Genomic DNA, 15388 nt, shown 5'->3' on the forward strand with positions numbered 1-15388 from the left:
TCTTTTTAAGTTTCAATAACTCCTTGATCGTTAATAGAATACAGTAAGGTACACAGTTCATACAAAAAGTTCCCACCAAAGGGCCCACCACATGTTTTTCTGTGGCCTGTTGAAATAAATCATGTATAATGCTGCATTTTTGCAGTGAAATAGAGGAAAGTACATAAAGTTAAATTGCAGATCGTCCTTAAGCAATTTTAACATAAACCAACTAAATTAATAAGAATAATCGTAAAGGAATAGTATACATAAGTATCAGTAGAGTTCCTAATTTAGGTATCAAGGCTGGGTCTGAAGTAAAATAACTTGGAAAGGTGCATCATATATCATTATGGTTTATAGTATAGTTCGAATTTTGATTTTTGTATAGGTTCACTCGCCTGACTTCGGTGCAGGCGCGGGCTCAATTCCCTCTGGTGGCGGTATGATTAGGAGTGCAAATGGTTGTTTGTCTCTCTGCGTGCCCTACGACTGGCTGGCGACCAGTCTAGGGTGTAGCCTGCCTTTCACCCGATGACAGCTGGATTAGGCTCCAGCAACCCCCGCAAAACTGTGACCCTAGTAAGGATAAAGCATATTCATAAACGTTTACTAAAGGCAAACACACAAAAGATTGATATGTCACACTAGCGTCAAGGCAATTGTTTGCGTGTATGTGAATAATTAAGATACAGAGAGATGATCTGATTTCTACTGTATTAAGTGCGCTTCGGCACACCTTTATTTTCTTCACTTGAGGCTATTATTTTACAAACTACATATAAAAGGACATAAATAAATGTCATAACTTACATGTACCTATATTTCCTTGATGAACAAACAATTGTGATCATGTCAAAAAAGGAACAAAAAATAAAATCAATGTTAGAGCTACATGACTAGATCTTATGGCATTGGAGGGTATACAATTACAAACATTTACTTCACTGCGTTGTTATTTTTGTTTGTTTTTCAGTTTTTCCCTAAATTATCAGACATTGAAGTAAAGGTAAAACATATTTTACAGTACATTCTTGTCTCCTTACCAACATGTCTTGCATATTTCCAAACAGGTCCTTTTTCTTCTGATCGCTAAAACCCAAAAGTTACACATTGCCAAGAGGAAAGAGCCTTCACTCTGTATTAAGGACGGAGGTGTTTTCTGAAGTGTTACTTAGAGTATAAGTTCAAAACATTGACATATGTATTGTTTAAGAAAATAAAGGAACCAGCGGAAATGGAATCCATTCGATTATACTTATCTTCTAACTATCTATGATGCATTCTGGAGTAAAAAGAATAATTACATTCTTCCCTTCTTTGACATCTTGTCCTATGGTTGTGTAATGCATGGGACGTCCTCCTGTCATATCCAGACACTGTTTTGTCATCGCCAGTTTGGCGAATTCAAACCTTAGTCAAAGTCTTTCTCACTTGTCGGTGTTCCTGTATCCAAATATAATCTGTAAATTACTGCAAAACTACCGATACATGGCTTTCTAGAAAACTGACCGAGTCAACTGTTGAGACAGAAGTAACATATTGTACATTGTTTTTTTGAGCAAACAAATATAAGTTTTTTTTTTTAACCAGACTCTATAGTGATTTGTGAATGAATGGACAAGGTTCATGTTTTTCACATATGCAAATCGGACATCATACAAACATGTGCATTCATTCACACACTCAAATCACACTCTTATTTTACATGCAAGCGAGGAAAACAATTGATCAGAAATCCTGAATTTAAAACTAAAGAAACAAGCAAACATACATACAAAAACAAACAAAAAAAACAGCTCAGCTCCCACTAGAGTAGGACTTGTAGATTATATTACATTCATCTTATAGTCTTTTGCGATGCACCTAATCATTCAAATGTTTCCAGTGCAGTGCTGGAGGAGCACAAGTCTATGGTAGGACGAGCCTTGTTTCAGTGTCAGTATAGAGAAGATGAGGAAGACAATGAGAAAAGAAAGGAAATCGGGAGGTGGCAAGTGTAGGCAGGATCCTGAGGATGAATGACAGCAGCTGGGGGTCCAATGAAAGATAAAGAGAAGATACATCAGTCATTCTGTTTGTCGATCTCAAAGGTTTGAGCTGGATATCCATTCTCTGATATCTTACAAATAATTCAATCATCAAAAACCTAAAGTAGAGCATTTGAGGAAACTTTGCTATGAATTGTTATTTGCGTATACTTCTAGTTTAAATGATAAAGGGTACAGAACCAGTCAAAAGAACTTGACGGTCCACAGTCTGACCATGGGCCATAGTTTTGGGACCCTTCCTCTAATGTATCTAACATGACATTATCACATTAAAATTTCGGTATAGTAATGAAAAACAAATACCAATTCTCACCTTGATAACAGCTTGATAAATCCTCAGTGGAGGGTGAAGATAGTGATTCACTCAATATCCATATTACATTTGTTGCATACATCCTTTTGATTAAATCCCACCATATGGTCCTTAGTCTTGCTGCATGAATAAACCCAATTAAATCCAGCAAAACAACTGCCCACTGAGAATGGCGTGGAATGGTGAGGAAGTTCTGTGTCAAGAACAGGAGTCCACCAGGGCTCGCATTCTGATAGAAATGCCAAGTATGATCCATACTGTGTGTTGGTCAAAAGAGATGGAGGACATTTTTGGGAAGACCCGACATTAAAAACATTCTTGGCAACATCCTGGGGGGCTGGGGTGGTTGGCCATGGGGCAGTATTGGGGAACAACACGGATCTCCTGAAAATGAGTCTAGCCGTATCACCACCTTCCAGACAAAGCCAAAATGGGGCTTCTCTAGTAGAGGGGATCCTCAATTTTGTGAGTGCGATATCAAACAGATCCAGCTGAGACGGAACAAAGGTATCTAGGGCAGCTTGTGAGTCCCGGAGAGACAATGCATGTACGATAAATGTAGTCACCAGAAGGAAGAATATCTGAGCTGTGCATCATTCCACAACAAAGTTACCAAAACGAAAACTTTGCCCATGAGAAGGAGAAAGGGTTTCCCATCTGCCTTGCTTTTCCTTTCAATCCAATAAAGGCACACCACATTGGCCTCTCAGAGGCACTTCCAGCCTCTTGCCACAAATGCCGCATTCTCAAAAACAACATAAAAAAGGGCAGAAAAAAAGTCTGATTTATCTTCTTTTAAAAAGTGCCATTGTCCCCACTTTTTGCTTCATGTTTTCTTTCAGACCAAAGTTAAAGTGCACAGATGAGGTAAACTATTTCATCATAGTTTTTCTCCTTTCAATGGTAGTTTTTTTGTTGTTTTTTCTTTTTGTTTCTTTGTTTTATAAGAAATTGAGTCATTTTGCTGCTTTTTCCTTCTCAGTTTTGAATCTCAGACAGGAACCATTCTGCCTTGCATCTGTTGCATCTGCGAGAGCATTCCTTGGACACTTGTCAGAATCTTGCTCTGATGTGCTGCTGAGGAGATTCCAATGCGGGTCAGGTCCCTGCAAGGAGAGGAAGGACACACCTAGGACCAATAATTCATAGAACAAAAGACAAAAAAACCTCAAAAGACTAATGATCCACAGAATGGAATTTGCAGCTTTGAATTGGGTTGACAGTTAAATTGCCGAATAAGGAAATGTAGAGGCCAATACAAGAATCCCCATCATGTCATTTTAAGGGATTATAAAAACAATTGGAATAAGTATTTCCTTACTACAATATAACAATTGGCTTTGAAGAATAAATTGCGTGTAGATGTTTATCTAAGTAAATTACATTTGTTAATCAAGTCCTTGAGTGTAATGTGTTTTAGAAAAACTGAATGACCAAAAAGTTTTCAAAAAGGTTACTATTCCTATCACTACTACTTTTAGTACTTGTTGACTAAATGGTGTAAGAACATAACTTCTTTAGTTTCAACTTTTGGAAAGCCATTGTTGTAATCGTTGTTCCAAACAATTAGATGGCTAGTGTGTTTTGCAATGATGCACTTGTGAAATATTGAATCACCAGTTAGAAAACCACTTCAAAAGTAGGGAAAAAAAAAATCTCTCTGTCATTGACTTTGTACTCTTGGTTACATAATCAGTGAACTAGTTTAATTACCCACAATATTTGACTTTCCTAACCATGTTGCCTATGTAAATATTTATTCTTTAACCGGTTCTTTCCTTCCTACTCACTCTTGTGTCATGTGGACTACTGCCTCTGGAGTTGTGTAGTTGGCGGCTGTAAAATTGTCGATGTATCTTTCCATGCCAATGGCCTGAAGCCAGTCCTCTACTGTGCCCACAGCCGAGGATCCTTCAGGGCTCCCGGGCTCCAACAGGGTGGTGGTGGGCCTGATGAGTGGCGGCAGCAGAAAAAAGAGGGATTTAAAGTAACGAAATGTTAGTATGTTACACTTTTATCATTTTGATCCAGCACACTTCTAAAATAGTGACGACTACAAAGAAGAAAAAGTATCCTGTTTGTGTAAGTTATTTACTGACACACTCACTATATTATGCACCACTTGAAAGTTTTTTTTTTCAACCTCTTCCTCCCACTCAGCCAAATAAACAAGTTCTTCTAGTATTATTATGATTATCTGAATGGTAGAATGACTAATTCAAAACATGTTGTTCCTTCTGCTCAATCAGTTTGCTTCAATCGTTTAAAATCTATTGGTTGTCGCTCAAACATCTGAATATGAATTACCTGTTTACCTTTAAAACTATATTTATTAAATTTAGTTGCACTAATGACTCAACATGGAGAACCTTTCACTTCTTGTGTCCCATTAGGGGAACATGAAAGTGTGTGCTCAAACACTCATTAAATTCATACAGACTTTCACCAGACTCCACTGAGTCTATAAACACATGTAGGTCATTCTTGCCATATTTTGCCACTCAGGAGTAATAGAGTAGGAACAGTAAACCTATGTTTGTTTTTCAATTAAGGTTACATCATAATTCTCCCCACGGTTAACTGCAACATTGCAAAGCATGAAACAAAATTTAGAATAAACTTAAGAAGATGAATCTATTATCCTGGCATTTAGAGCTCAAATCAGGCACACATTGTGACTGTTGTACATTGGATATTGATTTAAAAAAATCTAAATAATGGGAGGCAATGATTTCTTTGCCAGAATAAATGACCCAAAATGTATCAGCTGATGTTTCTATTCATTTTATGGCGTTGGCAGATGAAAGACCGAGTAAATTATACCAAGACAACGAAGGTTCCTGAAGACATGTTTGAATGACTTTTGCGAGCCATGAACTCAACCCCATCATACGCCTTTTGAAAATGTGAGACCCCCCAGCCCATGAGTCACCTCTGACTTCACAAATACTTTACTACTACTACCAGTGATAAACATTTGTCACCAGGCCATCATTTATATCTTTACAACACATAACTAAATGTGTGTAACACTGCTCTTCCTCACCTGACAACATTGTCTCCACCAGTCCTTTTCAAAGAATTGGGGTTGCGGATCAACTTATCCAACATGTTGACAATCTGGCCAAACTTTGGTCTCTCCGCTCGTTCTCTTTGCCAGCAATCCAACATGAGTTGATGGAGTGCCACAGGACAATCCATTGGTGGGGGCAGCCGATAACCCTCATCAATAGCTTTGATCACCTATAAAATATGAAGCTCAGCATGAAATCCCCATGTTTTCCAGCTAGATGGAAAGTCATGACAAATGATTAACTTTATCAGATATCTAAAAATATAGCAATTAACAAGATCTGTATCACCCCACCAGAATTTGAAGTAGTATTACGACTTACATCTTGGTTGCTCATGTCCCAGTAAGGCCGCTCGCCATAAGACATCACCTCCCACATTACGATGCCATAGCTCCACACGTCACTGGATGAGGTGAACTTCCTGTAAGCGATGGCCTCAGGAGCCGTCCAGCGGATAGGGATCTTTCCTCCCTGTATTAATCAAAAATAGCCTGATAAATAAAGGCTGACAAATCACACAGGAGCGATGACACATTCGCCACTCATGACACACACACAAACCTTGGTAGTGTATGCAGCCTCGGGGTCGTCCTCCAGCACACGAGACATGCCAAAATCCGACACTTTGCAAACCAAGTTGCAGTTGACCAGGATGTTTCGAGCTGCCAGGTCACGGTGGACGTAGCTCATGTCTGACAGATACTTCATGCCTGATGCAATACCACGTAAAATGCCTACTAGCTGGATCACAGTGAAGTGGCCATCGTTCTTCTGCAAATAAAAGAAACAAGTTGTTGATAGATTTAAATGTGGTACCTCAATGCACAAATATTTTTATATACAATACATAAGGCATTATTTTTTTCCCAATTTGTATCTGTGCCAGAATTGCTACAAGGTTTATTATTATATCAAATCCACATTTTCTGTACACGCATCACCTTGTAAATCCAGATCAAAATACCATAACAGATACAAAAATATGTGTAGCGACTTAGACTATACCATTTAGTGCAAACTGGACTTTTGTTTAACTTAGACAATTTGTTCAGAATGTTTCATGCAAACATGAAAATCTAAAGTGTAAAGCTCTGAGAATGTTAACACAGTGCTAATACCTGAGTAAATTCTTGTCACAATGATGTTAATATGATTAAGGAAAAGGATAAAGATTACAACAGTGAATGTTGGCAAACAAACGCTTGTAATTTGGGGGAATGACGTTAAGGTGAAAAGCAGATCAGTATACTATAGTTATGTCTGTGAATCTCTCTCTCTCTCTCTCTCTCTCTCTCTCTCTCTCTCTCTCTTTCTCTTTTTCTCTCAAACATGGAAAGAAACGCTTGACTGACCCTCAGGAATGCATCCAGTGATCTGTTTTCCATGTACTCCGTGATTATCATCACTGGCTTACCTAGAACACAGGGAAGAAGGAGAATAAGGAAAGATTGAAAGAATGAAAGGGAGATTATTATGCAGTAAATGATGCACATGACAAGCCCAGCAAATTCCCAGAGGGATTTAAGAGTGTATGTTTGCACGTGCATTTGTGTGTTAGGTCATCTATCTCTGTCCCCAGGGAGTCTGAGAATTTCTCATTTGCTAAAACTGTAAAATCCTATTGTCTGAACCAAATGCTGAGCTTTCCTGAACCCACTGATTGAACCTGTCACTCCTATGGCCACAGCATAATCACTTTTCACATGTTAAGACACAATGTGTCAACAGATTTGGATTGTGATGCATCTGTCTTGCATACATCGGCGGACAGGTTACGAAAGTCAAACAAAGGTGTCACTAGTTGAAGAATAGTTAAAAATTTGACAAATTAATTATGCAATAGTATTTAGTGACTGCTCAATAGTGTTTTTAATTTTGATTGACTTTGGTTATGATATGACAATATAGTTCAAATTTAAGACCAGATTAAACTGCTTTGAGGTAATAGTTTATTTTCCTGTTTGTTTTCCAAGAAAATGTATTTATTCCACAAACAAAACTATATTCATTCACAATAGAGACACCTGCATTTGGACTCAAAAAATAAACAAATTATTTGATGTATTTTCAATATCACCCAACCAATCCATCTGACTCTTTACAGTCTCTTTGACATCTGCCTGCCAACTTTTGACACATCCATCACTAAACTGTGTTGTATAGTTCTCTTTCTCCTCATTGTGCTGTGTAATTCTTCTTTCCCCATGACCCAAGCCATTTTCCCTGGCCTTTTTCAACTCATCTCCCTAGCTTGCCCTCTCCTCCTCTCTTTTGGGAGCATCTGTGCCTTTATCTGAATGGTGTCGGCAATGGATAGGGTGGCCGTCCCATGGTGGGACTCTGTCTTTGTTCTCAATCCATGGCAAAAGAGCTACAACAAATATCTCAGAGATCAATTTGCGTTACATTTCATGTTGCGATGCTAAGTTAAACTACAGGCTGATTGCAATATGAAGTGTAAGTTCAGCCTTTTTAAAATCTCAAATATGCTCTTGAAGAATATGCAAAGAAACAGAGAACTGAGCCCTTGACAGCTGAAGTCCTGGAGGTAACATTCCAAACCACACCAGTGTGCTTGCGATGCCAGAGGGCCGTCATTCACACCTACACCCGCTGCGTGACTGGCACGCCATTAATCACAGGGCACCCGGACGATGCCCCAAAAAAGAGGAAGTGGATTTAAATCTGGGGGATAGCAGGGGCCGCTCTGTCAGCCATCTTTGTTCTCTTTGTTGAGTTCCGCTGCCCTCAAGGCGCCAGTGATTGACAGCTCAGCAATCCAGTCTGAAGAGTGTCTGACCTGCGACCTTAAACTCTCGCCTTTTCAGCCCCGCCCTATTCCTTCCATCTTATTTGCATGCTAATTCCATGTTCACTGAATACACCCTGCTGCCTTGGCATTGAACCCCAGGCAGGAAATTTTGAAAGAGGGCTGATTATCAGCTGCCAACGAAATTGGGTCGGGAGAATTAGGCAACAAAGGGACAATATTGGGGAAGCAACAGACCAATACTCCTCAAAAGCCCACTCAAATGCAAAGACTATCTTTCAATTACTAATCTCTTTTTAATTTAGAGGTTTGCTTTATGTAGATTACGCATTTTAATGGAGACATGAATAAAATCTGACGGCATCGATATTTGCTGCACTCTGGTAGCTATCAGTGAAAGGATATTTTAAAATGATGTATTTCAGAAGCCCATCGAGCTGTATTTATAATTAATGTGACTTAACTGGTTCTGTTAGATATGCCAACTAGTTCATCCTACATTAAGAATGTAACTTTATGGAAATAAAGAAGGGAGTACAATTCAAATATGTACACAGAGACACTCAAGTGTGAAGGACTCATTTAACCGAAAACCTTGAGTCAAATTCTGAAGGGAAAATTGAAGAAGGCAGAGTGTTACTTATCAGATGGCCTTCTTGCTAAGGCTCAGTAGCCTTTCATGTTGGCGCCTATCAGAACAGCTCGTCTCATCCGTCTCTCTCAACCAACCCTCAAACATTTCGTCATTTTCAGCTTTAGGTTCTTTCACTTTCTTGGCCCCGCTTTTCTTTTGTTGTCGTTCCTTCTCGTTTCTTTCATTGTCCGTACAATTGGTGTTCTCGCTATCTCCCCCCCATCCATCACCCTCCAACCGCATCTCTATTTGTACCTTCCCTGGCTTGTCTCTGATTTTTTTCCTTCCGCAAGTCCATCTGTCTGCATTTTCTTTGCCTTTCTCACGAATACTCTTTAAGGTCTGTGAGGTCACATGGGGGGTGATAGGTGGCGGAAGAGATAAGAAATTCTGCTTCAGCAACTGTTCGCGTTCAGATATGTGTCCAACGTTCATGCATCTGTCTCTTGTTGTGTGCATAAAAGGGTCAGAGGCAGTGTTATCATGCAGAGATAGAACCAGGCTGCTGCTATGTCACGACACATTAAGGCACTTCATCCATCTAACCTAAACCGAAGCTGGTCATCACCCTGCGGCCCATTCGAACACGATGTGCTCAGAAGTGTTGACAAGAGTTTCACCAACACGTGAGCATCTCAATCCTAACAAACAGAATCTGGACAAGGGGTAAATGGTTGAGCAAAGCTTGCTGGTGGTAGAGGAGGGGGTGCTCATGAAGGAGATAACACCAAGGGCAGAGGGAGGGAGATGTGACCAGTGTTTTGTGACCATGCAGCAGCAGATAGAGGAGGGATAGGGTATCACTCCCTAACCCCAAACACATTTAGAGCTGACACCATGATTAATGAGCCTAGTGCTGGACTACAGGGACTGCTCCTGGGCCATTAGCACCCCCACTCACCATTTGCCCACCTTGCTCTATTTCCCCTCACCCTTCCTACTGACAATGAAACCCGTCCATCTGGAAAAAAAGACACCCGGTGCAAGACAGAAAGTGAAATACTTACAATACCTAATGTTTTTATGTGGGAACAGAGTTTGAGTTCGGACAATACCAGGGGACACTAATTCCTGCCACATCACTCTTTTGAGGTTCAATTAATGGAATCATTTACATTTCTGTAGGAAAAACTGACGATGCTAAACCATACAAAGTATTATCAGATGCATGACTACCACCTGGACCTTAACCTTCCACCAATGTCACCTGGATTGATATATTTTGAAATGAGTGGCAATGTAAATGGACGGAAAGATGTAGTAGTTTGGGCTTATTATCCAAAGCATGTTTGTGGGAGTTGGAAATAATTAGAAATCTGCATAGAAGTCATGGTTACTTGAATAGCAAATGACTTCTGGTGTCAGAGTTTAAATAGAAAAAAATGACATACATTTGGTGACTACTCCCTCCAGGTGGATGATGTTGGGATGGTCAAACTGCCCCATGATGCTGGCTTCAGCCAAGAAGTCCCTCCGCTGTTGGTCAGTGTATCCGGCCTTCAGTGTTTTAATGGCCACACAGATCTCTCTCTTGCCAGGCATTTTCAAACGACCACTGCAGACCTCACCAAACTCCCCTGAAACAAACAGAGTACTATTTGAAGTACATTTCCCTGGCGCCAGTGCTTGTTTGTTTTAGTGTGTATTTTGGAAGTGGTCCTCTTTAAACACTGATCGGGGTTTCCAATCCCTTATTCCTCCCTTCAAGCAGCCAGTAGTGTGGCAAGGGCAAAAGAAAAGAAATGGATATTGATTCTACTCTTTATTGTTTTGTCATTGCATGACTTTTCTTCGGCTACAAGAATAGTAAAAACAATATTGTTGCAGCTATTGTGTCACTGTGTGTTTTTTCAGCATGGACTTACTTGATCAAAAAAATGAAATCAAATGAAAAGAGTTCAAACATAATAATCTAAAGTTCTTTTCCACTTACCGACACCAATAACTTTCTCAATCTTAATACAGGATGCGTCAATCTCTTTAGCAAACTCTCGTACAGCTTGATTTGGGTCCTCATATGTAAAGGGGTCAACATAGGTCCTCACTCCTGAGAAAAAGCAAGTGTAAAATTCAGTCAGGAAGAAACTCTTCATCTGGTCTTTATTTTCCTCATGCTGCAGGCTATACCACACTTCTCTATGGTTCACTCTGATGAAGATGAATCTCATTAACATGAAATATTTTAAGGACACCGATACCACTGCGAATGGCTTGATAATGATACTTTTGGAGTAAGCTAGTATGCAAATATATTAACTTCAAAATTGTTTACAACCCCCAACTTCCCCTTCTTAATTATACACCCCAAATGTGGGTTGTAGAGCATGCATGTCACCAAAAATGTTTTGTTTTCAATTACAGAATTTGTAGACTTTTTTTTTTTTACCTTGGTGTAAGTGCTTTTCTTCATCGGACTCCTGCTTGGCCTTGCTGTACTTACTTCTTCTAAAGGAAAAAAACACACCAAGAAAATTGGTTTTGTGTCATGTTATATAAGAAAATAGCGTGCACACCAAATATCATCACTATATATTTGTTCTGTCACTTTAATTGGAGTTCCTTTGATACGTGCTTTTAGCAAATGTTTTGCAACCATGCTTGTCAATTACAATATTTTCTGCCACTGAGGGACAAAGCATCAACCGCAAGTGGAGGTTTGAGCCATGAATCAATTTTATAGAACATTGTGTTAGAATCCCTTAGGATTACTATGGTGCGGTAATGTCTACGACCACGTGTGAGACATTGGCCTCTTCTGCAGTAGTGTAATGAGGGTTAACAGCTACGTGATTACAGTCCCTCCCCACAATCAGTGGATGGTTGCCGCAACACAATGACACGGGTCATCTCATGCATACAGTTTGAAGAAGGCAACCACCTGCTTGGTTGTAAAAGAGGAAAAATCACTTGCAAACCCAGCACCACTAAATGATCACAATAAATCTAATTTATTACCTAAAACACCCATTTTTTTGTGCTACAAATCCAAAAGGAAGAAAAATATACACATTGTAATGACTTAAAAAAAACATTAAAACTCTATTACAGTAAAATTGGACTCACACACATAAACACTAAATGACTGAAAATGGTTAGGACCCTGAATTGAAGCAGCCTCATCTGCATGGAATCCCATCTGTGTGACGGCGTTTTGTCCTGCTTTCTGGTTAACACCCTGAGATTGGGTCACCACAAATCCACCTGATGCCTCTCTGTCTGACTCTCTCAATTTTGCCTGCTACTTTTCATTTCATGATTCTCATTGTCCACCGCTATCCTCTTTCCGTCTTTTCTTAAATCGTTTCCCGTACTCTCATTTTCTTCACCTCGGTAAGTATGGCACAGCAGGAGACAATAACCAGCCGTCCAGATTGTAGTCACTCCGGGATAACCAGAGGAAAGGGGATAAGAAGCGAGGATGGATACAGCAGAGGACAGGGATCGAGGGGTCGCTGATTGCATCTCTTCAGTTGTCGTAGCTGTCAGTCATGTCTCCGGTGTGGCGAGTCATCACTCATCGTGTGTGAGCATGGTGCAATAATGCCCTGTGTGTGCGTGTGTGTCTTTTCGACTGGCGCCCGTCCCCTGACAGCTACTTTTCCTGGTGCTGAGCGAGACATCGCTCATCAAAGAGCAGACACGCACTAACAAACAACAGAAAAGCCAGAGAAATGAAGCCCACCTTCGGCTGATGACAAAAGCCCCGATGAGTAGAAGTAGGAGTACAACGCTGCCGATCACAGACACCAGTAACACCGTCGAATTTGTTCCATCACCGATTATAGGAGCTGGCACTGAAACAGGGAAGAATAAAATCATTAAAAGACGAAAACAAAAAACAGTAAATTCTGTGTCAATCATTGACCTCTTATGCATTCTCCTGGTATCTCCAAAATGTTGTGTATACATCCTCCCCCCACTCACAGACATCGCTTTGTTTTATGATTCCACCATAAAGTCAAGACAATGACAGCCCATTAGGTTGTGTGCCTGGCTGTGTCATTATCACGCGTTGAGGTTTGGATCTGCATCACAAAAGGGACACCTGGTCCCTCAATCATTTATAACCATGCCAGCCATAATATGGCGTCCAGTTTTTCCCATTTTGCTTGCACTCTCAGCTCTTAGATCACCATCGATGACATGTTACAAGTTGTCTAAACACAATTTAAGGCCGCCGGAATTGGAAGCCAGCCAATTGCAAGGTACAAGCAGACAAAGGACAAACATTCACTCATACCTAGGGGAGCGTTCAATCAGTTTATTCTACATGTTTTTGGGTTGGGGGAGGAAACCGGGTACCCGGAGAAACCCCATGCAAGCCCAGGGAGAACACAAAGGGGGACCGACCAGGGATCGGACCCATGAGCCCAGAACTGTGGGGAAAAGTGCTAACCACTTGGCCGCTAGGCCACTGGAAAAAATATATACATATAATAAATAATTTCAACTATTATGGAGAGAGTTCCTACTTGTAGCTATAATATGTATGTAGAACATTTTATTGACTATATCATTGTCAAACTTGAAATACTCAGGAAGCAATAAAAACTGCTAGCTTTTTGATTTCATCAGTATGCAAAAGTACAACATATCTTCCTTAACCAAATTGCTTTTGTCGAATCATTATAAAAAACAGTAATTAGATTAATTCATGTACACGTAATCTGATTAATTATAAAAACATTGACCGCAAAAATGAATAGAATAAAAAATAAATCAATATATATTTATATAGATATCTATACATATACACATATAGATATAAATTAATTGGGTTTGGTGAATGTACCTTTGAGGTTCAGTTTGACTTTTGGAGGCTATATCGTTACATTTAGGTCTGCCCAAGAAGGTTGCGAGCAACCAACACATTTTAAAATAATATTTTTTTTATGAAAAATATCATAAAGATTGAACTTTTACTGGTTTACCCACAGCGACCAGTGTCATCGTGAATAATGGTGACTCCTCAAATTGCAAGTTAGGTGCGCCGGCAATGGTGTCATTTGTCATTTTACACACAACAGCTATTTTGATAAATGAACCTCTGAAAAGATGCTATCATTGCAAGATTTTCTGAAATGGGAATCTAACACAAGAAAATGTTGGTGTGGTTCAACTTACCAGAGTTTGTCATGAACTCAAAGGGGCCGCTGCATTCACCATAGCCAGCCGCTGTGCGTGCACGCACATGGAACACATAAGACGTCAAGGGGGTGAGACCCTTGATGTCTGCGTTCCTGGATGAGGTTTTTATGATCCTGTAGCTTTTTTCATTTTGGTCCTGCACGTAAAAGTCCAATAAGACACGAGAAACAAGTAGAAAACAATACTGGGAAATTCGCCAATGTTTCATCCACTTACCTTTTCATAGTACTTGACCTCGTATTCAAGGATCACTCCATTGGCCCTCTCTGGAGGTTGCCACACCAGCGAGATTGTGTGTCTTGTTATGTTCTTTGCTTGAACAGATGTTACCGGTGAGGGAGCTATACAAGAGAAAAAGCAATTTTGAACTGTTGTTTTCTACTTGTCTTTAACGCTGCAGCCTTGGAGACAATACGTCTGTTTCTGTTCCCCTCTTAAATCTTCTGCTCTTTTATCCTGGGCACCACAAGGCATTCACTTTGTGTGTGGCTTTTATTGAAAAAGTTATGTTGTGCAAACACATGGCTTGATTAGAAAAATAATATATAGCAGTACAATGCTTGAAATTCATACAACTGATCCAAATTTTCTCGAGATGACACTCACGCCTTAGAGGTGGCAAAGTAATAACAACCTTGATTTTCTGCATATCTGCAGGTCACCTTGGGAAAAGCTACAAAGTATGCCCCAGAAAAGCACAAAAATGAGCCCGAGGCTTTTGCCTTTTTTGTCTGTAAGAAAGCAAATCAATTGGTTTTCATTAAAGCGCCACTGAACGATCTTATCCTGAGCCATTTCTGCAGCAGCTGATAATAAGGCCATAATTCAAGCAACAGAACTATGTGCATTCGGCCGCATTTAACATGTGAAGGTTAAAGCGCAGATAATGGCTCACTTTAGAACCCTCCCTTCAGTATGTCACTGACACACAAATCAATCTTCAGAGAGCGTGCCAACATTAAAACTGGGTCATTCAGCGGATATAAGAAGTCTTTGCACTACCGTTAAAATGCCAGGTGTTTTTAGGGATATAAAAAAGGGAGACAAAGGTAAATCTTTTTAAGTTCAGAAGTAACCATTGGTGTGACTTGCATCAAGAACATCGCAATTGAAAGATATATTATTTTAGCAAAGGCAAACAATTGACAAAATGTGGTGGCAATGTTTATAATATTTGTATGGGAGTTGGTAATTATGCCTATTCCTGCTATTCCTACTCAAACAGCACACAACTGATTGCAAACAAAACTATTTATAGTCAGGCCTAAAAAAACAATGAACCAAAAGTCTGCGTGTGCAAGTGTAGTCATCGCTACATAGCCCTTAATCAATTTATTTACACACCGCACAGTGTCAATTTTGGGTAAAAGAATAAGGGAATTTGTGCCTTATAGCCTGAAAAATACAACACTTGTTTTT

General features: G+C 39.8%; 1 protein-coding gene across 2 annotated transcripts in view; it reads right to left on the reverse strand.

Annotated features, from left to right (window-relative positions):
• Positions 1 to 684: 684 nt before the first annotated feature.
• The window catches only part of epha4l (eph receptor A4, like), a 41968-nt gene continuing 27264 nt past the window's right edge, over positions 685 to 15388 (reverse strand). Inside the window, exons 6-18 of one of the 2 annotated variants that reach the window (XM_077722152.1) lie at positions 14186 to 14310; positions 13946 to 14105; positions 12504 to 12615; positions 11208 to 11266; positions 10755 to 10868; positions 10213 to 10398; positions 6770 to 6831; positions 5979 to 6188; positions 5739 to 5888; positions 5390 to 5586; positions 4134 to 4292; positions 2344 to 3449; positions 685 to 2010 (exon numbers count right to left, since the gene is read on the reverse strand). In XM_077722152.1, the coding sequence (XP_077578278.1) occupies positions 3335 to 3449; positions 4134 to 4292; positions 5390 to 5586; positions 5739 to 5888; positions 5979 to 6188; positions 6770 to 6831; positions 10213 to 10398; positions 10755 to 10868; positions 11208 to 11266; positions 12504 to 12615; positions 13946 to 14105; positions 14186 to 14310 (1649 nt within the window). In that variant the 3' untranslated portion in view covers positions 685 to 2010; positions 2344 to 3334. Of the gene's footprint in view, positions 2011 to 2343; positions 3450 to 4133; positions 4293 to 5389; positions 5587 to 5738; positions 5889 to 5978; positions 6189 to 6769; positions 6832 to 10212; positions 10399 to 10754; positions 10869 to 11207; positions 11267 to 12019; positions 12429 to 12503; positions 12616 to 13945; positions 14106 to 14185; positions 14311 to 15388 lie in introns of those variants that run through there. The other variant, XM_077722153.1, reaches the window with a different exon arrangement.

Source organism: Stigmatopora nigra, chromosome 8 (genome assembly GCF_051989575.1).
Source record: "Stigmatopora nigra isolate UIUO_SnigA chromosome 8, RoL_Snig_1.1, whole genome shotgun sequence".
NCBI classification, from domain to species: Eukaryota; Metazoa; Chordata; class Actinopteri; order Syngnathiformes; family Syngnathidae; genus Stigmatopora; species Stigmatopora nigra.